Source organism: Populus euphratica, unplaced genomic scaffold (genome assembly GCF_000495115.2).
Source record: "Populus euphratica unplaced genomic scaffold, PopEup_1.0 scaffold14.1, whole genome shotgun sequence".
Lineage (NCBI taxonomy): Eukaryota > Viridiplantae > Streptophyta > Magnoliopsida > Malpighiales > Salicaceae > Populus > Populus euphratica.
In genome coordinates, this window is record NW_011499876.1 from 124,557 (window position 1) to 130,977 (window position 6,421).

Consider the following 6,421-nt stretch of genomic DNA (forward strand, 5'->3'; position numbering starts at 1 on the left):
TTGTGTCTTCTGCTGTCACGGGTTCGAGCCTTGGAGTTGCATGCCTGTCAGCCCCGCGCTGCCTTACCTGCCTGCTGGGTTTGCAGGGTGTTGAGTGGGCCGTGGGGATTAGTCGTGATGCGCGTAAGCTGGCCCGAACACCCCACATAAAAAAAAAAATCTTCATCTAGCTGTCAAGTGATTTTGTTTCTCATGTTATCAAGAGTTGAGTGTTTTTTTTTTTAAATAAATAAATTATAGGAGGCAGTCTGCTCAAGTTAAAAAAAAAGAAAAAGAAAAAGCCGAAAGCCCATCTCCATATAGCAACAAAATACCGACGCTGGCCTTATATGGTTCTACAGGGTTCAGACTCCACCCACCAGAAGAAGCTCGTCGAACATTATCATTTTATCTAAAAAGAAGAGAAATGCAAGCAGCTGCAATGGCAGCCCACGCGATCCTCACAGCCGCTCCACCAACTCGTCACCCTCTTCTCTCCCCACTCCCCCCAAATCATTCCTCATTCCATGGCGTATCCCTAAAGCTCCCTCGTCAATCTTTTTCCTTCTCTCTGACTGCCAAGAAGCAGCAAACTCCTTTTGTTGTTGCTGCTACCAAGAAAGCCGTTGCTGTCCTTAAAGGAACTTCCGGTGTTGAAGGCGTCGTCACTTTGTCCCAGGAAGACGATGGTCTGTCACTCTTCTCTCTCTTTAAGGTTTTGTTGTGAATGTTTTTGTTGGTCTTTGTTGGATGATGAAGAATTAGAGAAAAGAGTAATGTTGTTTTTTTTTTTGGGAGATGGGTTTACTTTTTGAGTGAGAAAGAATCTTGTTTGGATCAATTGAAGTTGTTTCTTGATGGGTGTGCTAACCGCATGGTGCTTTTATCCTTGTTGAGTTTATATTAATTTTGCCTGTCTTTTGGAAAATTCAGACTGTAACTGAAGTTTTTGATTTTGAAATTAGTTAGCAAGTAGAGAAAATGAGGTTGGAACTAGATAATCAGTGTTCTTGTACTTGTTTCAGACAGGTTGATATTTGATTTCTCGTGTTTAAAATATAAAATTAAAAAAAAATCAGGATATTTGTATGGGAATGATTTCAAGTACTTTTCTTTTTGTTTTTCACAAACTTTCTGATTGATGGTTTGATTTTGTTTACGTGTATCGAGGTTTAGTTTTTGATTCTTTGGTTTTTTTCGAAAGGTAGTTTCCAAAAGGAATACTGTCTTGTGGAAATTTTTGAATCTCAAATCCGGAATTAGGAGATGCAAGCATTCCCGAGACTTGAATTAGCTGATATGGTTTTTGTTCTTCCATCACTGAGAAGCTTGAATATTCAACCATCCCAAGTCATATGACCATAATGGTTTCAGTTCAGTGGAGGTTAATGTTAAGAGTCTTAAACATTGGAGCTTTGATGGTCATATACATATTATTTTCATTTTGCTTTCGATAGGTCCTACAACAGTGAATGTTCGTATTACTGGGCTTACTCCAGGGCCTCATGGGTTCCACTTGGTGAGTATTCTTGGCTTAGTTTTTATCATCTTTGGACTTAATATAGTTTACTTTCGAAATTGTAATTCTTTTCCTTTTCAAATCATGGTTTTTTGTAGCATGAATTTGGTGACACAACAAATGGATGCATGTCAACAGGTAGGGCATGAAAGCTTGTCAGCAAACTGTTTTAGCTTTGGTTCTTATATTTTTTTCAATTATTGCAGAGATGATTTTGATGCTTGACTGGTGTATTTATAATTTCTTTTTTCAAATTCAAATAACAGGAGCGCATTTTAATCCTAAAAATTTGACACATGGTGCTCCTGAGGATGAAATCCGTCTGGCGGGTGACCTGGGAAACATAGTTGCTAATGCCGATGGTAATGTCTTTCTGGATTTTCATTTGGTTTTTATGGGCTTCTCTGAACCAATTAACTTATTCCTCTAATTTTGATATTACAGGAGTGGCAGAGGCAACAATAGTGGATAGCCAGGTAATGTTTCTAACTGAAACGTAATGTTTTATTTTTTATTTTTCAATAGCCATAAAGTGTAATTTGTTTCTTTGCTTGGCTGGAATTGTGGGTTGATACGTGTTTTATGTTCTTATCTCAGGCTGTTCTCCTTTATTTATTTGCATTTACTCAGTTTTGGAGTTTTGATCAAAATAATAATAGTAATAATTATAATAATAATATAAATAAATTGTGCAGATACCACTGAGTGGTCCTAATGCAGTGATTGGAAGAGCACTTGTGGTTCATGAGCTAGAGGATGACCTTGGAAAGGGTAGGTTCTTATTCAGATTATTTTACTATCCATTGTGGTACACCTGTGGTTGATACTCATTGCACTGTGGAGGCATCCTGGTTACAAACCCTTGCAACATCAACTTTGTTACCTGTCAAACTTATCTTCCAATTGTAAATTATTACTTGTGCTTGTTTAATTTTTTTTTTTAATACCTTTATGTTCAATGCAACCATGAGAAACAATCTGTCTCTTGTGTGAGGAGGGAGGGACACAGGAGACAGGGGATGAAACTAACTTTATAATGCTTGAAACTTGTGTTTTGCTATTTTGTTAGTGTTATGAGGCTATGAATATAAAGTAGGAACTTCTTTAGGAATGAAAGCACAAAATGGTGTTCCAGTCTCATTTAGTAGGAAATTATGGTTGCAACTTAGTGTGAATCGCTTGCTTTGATGAACTTTGCTTTTTTGATGTTCTTTACATTTCCTCTCCATCCTGGTTGTTTTTTGCATCTGTAGGTGGGCATGAACTAAGCTCAACCACTGGGAATGCAGGCGGTAGATTGGCATGTGGTATGTATGAAGATTTTTCTTCTCTCCAGCTGTTGCATTTATCTAGTAACTAGATGGTCATGACTTGGCTTATCCATTCCTTGATCAAATTTGAAAGTAATTTTGATAAATTGCTAGTTAAAATTTTGAAAATTATGGCTATTGATTTCTATTGAAGAAGACCTAAAAACTTCCAATGGAATTCTTAACTCTATGGATGTGCATATCTTCAAAGCTGTGTATATGCTTGCACACACGTGTGTAGTGTGTAACCTCCTTATTGTTTGCTTGTGTTGTATATGATTGTGTGATAAGGTTTGCCCATGCTGTATATGATTGTGTGATAAGGTTATTATTGATAATGTTCATTTGATACCTCGGTACTTCTGGCAATGATTTGACTGTAGAAATCACATGGTACAGTAGTAGTACAGCATTATGTGTTTGTGATTATGTTGGAGTGCCAGATGTAAAAACAACTAGCTTGAAAGCATTAAGCAAGGCATCTATCCCACCATCCAACAACTTTTAAGTTTTGCAGTCTTTGTGAGGGTTCAATTTAATATTAATTTCGGTACCAGGATTTTACTGCATGCAGGAGCTAGATTCCTTCTGATGGACTCTATAGAAGAAAATTCATTTTTGACTAAATTTCTTGATGGAATTCCTGTATTGAGGGAATATTCATGTCACCAACATGATTCCTTGCAAGCTCACAATTACTATGCCGTGCATATTCATGTCACAACTAGGGAAGGCATATCACCTAAGACATATTCATGCCACAACTAGGGAAGATATCACCTAAGACACAGGGAGGAATACGTTCCTGATTTCTTGCATTTTCCTTTCATGGTTGCATGAATGGCAAAAATTTTTAACATCAGCTTTATAATACATTTTCATGGACTCGTGTTAGGATGAGTGTTTTTGCTGCATACACCTCCCAAAATACACTAAAATTAGATTTCAATGGTTTGCAACTTGACCCAACAAGAACCTGTCTTGGAGAACCAAAATTATTCGCAATAATCACCCTTGCCTTATGCCTATATGAGACGCGAATGAGTATATAAAAACATAACAAAGTTAATCAATCCTTTAAAAAGTTTGCAAGTTCAATCAGTAACTTGATACAATAATCACTCAACTACACAAAAGGTAGCAAGAATGCTGGGTTTTTTTTTATTTTAATTAAATATAGTTTTCCCTCAAAAAGTCTCTACAAAAAAATATTTATACCAGAAATAATCCTAAATCTAATAAAATATCCTAAATGAATATGAATAAATCTAAAAAAATAATAATCCTATGAGCCCATGTTTAAATAAATATCCTAATATCTTTAAAATACCTAATAACAACTAAAAAATAAATAAAACAATAGCCCAACTAATTTAAATGAGACTAAAGTTGTTTTCATAATTTGTTGACATAATTGAAGCCTAATTTCAAACACACAGTTCTCTCACCTCTTAATGAATTAGAAGACATGCTATATATCATTAGAAAGCTATAGATGTCTACTTTTCAATGTAATTGGAATCACATTAAAATTTCTTTAATAGCTCCAATTATTACCGAAACAATAATAGAAGGTCAAAATTGACATATTTAAATCTTCTTATTCCAATCTTTTTGTAATGTATGAATGTTCACTTGCACGTCTTTCTTGAGCATGAATTAAATTAATCAAGGCATATTTAAATCTTCTTATTCCAATCTTTTTGTAATGGATGAATGTTCGCTTACACGTCTTTCTTGAGCATGAATTAAACTAATCAAGGCATATTGCATAAATTAAATTAATCAAGGCTTGTACATCATTATTTAATATGTTTTTGAAGTCCATCTTAGCCCATGTGTCTTGAAAAAGTCCACTGAAAGCCTTTTTGAATCTCTTAGCTCTAAGTCTTGTCATTGGACCAATTATAACTTTTATGAATTTGCTTGGATAGCACCAGTTGTTCACTCTATGAATTTGCAGAAATCATTAGACCATGCATTCCTGGCTTTATGAGTATTGTTATGCCACTGAAGTCCTGTGAACACACTCCTAGTGATATACATTAGGGAGTCTCATATGCAGCAAGCACCAATTATTTGACTGATAATTCTGTGCAATGAGCAGAACACACTTCCGTTTAGGGTACTGAACATTTTCAATTTTTCTTCCATATTATTTGGGGCTTTATCTTCCAAGTTCTTATGTAATTATTGATATTAAAGCATGCAGTTCATCTCTGTAAAATTTTCATTAAATACTTGAATTCTTATGTGCCTCCCTTTGTGCCATATATGTGCAGGAGTTGTTGGTTTGACTCCAATATAATGGCAGCTGCTGTTCAAATTCAGTCTGGTGTTACCATTTGCTGCTTGCTTTCACCACTTTCTCATATAGAGCCTAATGTTAATGTTAATTTTGCCATGTGTAACGTAAAATTGTGACAGCAAGCATCAAGTCATGATCTTAGACAGGTTTCCTACTGAATAAACCTTGGTGCAATGCATGCCTTGTCAATGCCAGAATTTGATATGTCAGCTGTTGATTTCACCAAATTTGGATTGGTAATTTCTTTATATTCCTCAAGAACTACAAGATATTTCTGTGATGTGTGTAGACTTTTCCTGGAAAACTTTTTGAATTGATATTCATATGGTTGTAAAGAAGTGCATGCAAGGTATTTTATGAACTCCATGTTTAAACCTAGATACCTAGATGTCATGTCATCATCTGCATCATAGTTCTAGTCTAGTGGAGTTTGCATTTGAGCTTCTCTGGTATTTGAGGTCGTATTTTGTTAGTTACTCTGGAGGGTTTAATCACTCTTTTATCCATCGATGTTGCTGCAAAGAATTTGGTTGACAAATTTAGGTTCTATGTATGATATCATGTAATTATACAAACTCCAAAAAATTTTATTTGCATGGAAAGGTATTACAGTGCCTTGTTCTTGTATATATAAAAACCTCACTGGTCACGCTTGGCAATGCTTGGCCTCTTCATTAACCACACAATGGTAAGCCTGCAATCTAAGGATGGTCAATAGATTAAGAATTACCATGAAAGTATTTCTAGTAGGTTTGGCAACCTAATCAGGTTAACCCCAAGATAAAACAACAAATTGGCTAGATGTGGATGACTAACAGGCCATCAGAAAAGGATTTAGCCTCTATATATCGATATATAAGGGTGGATCCAAGGGCATATTTATTGTTAAGATCTAAAAATGAAAATTCATTCGTCGGCCACTCAGTCTCCATGTGCCTCGAAATTGACTTGCCAAAGTAACGAAATGTTGGCCCTCGCTAAAGAAAAGCGATGTTTTTCTAAATCTGGTGCCCGATCAAATTGACATGGTCCTAAGCACAGGACATCAGGGAAGCTCATGCCATCATTCTAAGCAACAAGGTACTCTGCTTATGCCAAGTGCAAATCAAATTTGTAAGTATTGGTGCCTAATCAACCTGTTGCTTCTGCGAGCAATCTAATCAGGTGAACGATCTGTTACTTATGCCCCTCACTACATTAAAGAAAAGCAACAAGTCTTCGTCTTGCTCATCGCCAGGTGTGCAAAACGAAAGGGATCAAAATAGTAAAGAAGTAGAATGAACAATAAGGGCATCGACGTGAAAA

General features: G+C 35.8%; 1 protein-coding gene and 1 long non-coding RNA gene across 2 annotated transcripts; one reads left to right on the plus strand and one right to left on the minus strand.

Moving 5' to 3' along the window:
• Nucleotides 1-311: 311 nt before the first annotated feature.
• On the plus strand, nt 312-5,439 carry CSD2 (copper/zinc superoxide dismutase 2). Its single transcript, XM_011029967.1, has 8 exons — nt 312-668; nt 1,437-1,498; nt 1,597-1,636; nt 1,765-1,860; nt 1,943-1,974; nt 2,194-2,269; nt 2,752-2,805; nt 5,091-5,439. Exons 1-8 carry the CDS (start codon nt 407-409, stop codon nt 5,114-5,116), a joined length of 648 nt encoding a protein of 215 aa, XP_011028269.1. The 5' UTR covers nt 312-406; the 3' UTR covers nt 5,117-5,439.
• Nucleotides 2,825-4,008, minus strand: LOC105128352 (uncharacterized). Its single transcript, XR_842839.1, has 2 exons — nt 3,589-4,008; nt 2,825-3,550 (listed from the first exon to the last, which is right to left on the minus strand). It is a non-coding gene; the product is annotated as an uncharacterized LOC105128352 (long non-coding RNA).
• Nucleotides 5,440-6,421: the final 982 nt, after the last annotated feature.

Excerpts from the sequence above, each read along its gene's own strand:
- CSD2 (XM_011029967.1), top strand. The coding sequence starts at position 407 with ATGCAAGCAGCTGCAATGGCAGCCCACGCGATCCTCACAGCCGCTCCA. Across the intron at positions 1,861-1,942 it reads CATAGTTGCTAATGCCGATG|GAGTGGCAGAGGCAACAATA; the intron begins GTAATGTCTTTC and ends TTGATATTACAG. Across the intron at positions 2,806-5,090 it reads AGGCGGTAGATTGGCATGTG|GAGTTGTTGGTTTGACTCCA; the intron begins GTATGTATGAAG and ends ATATATGTGCAG.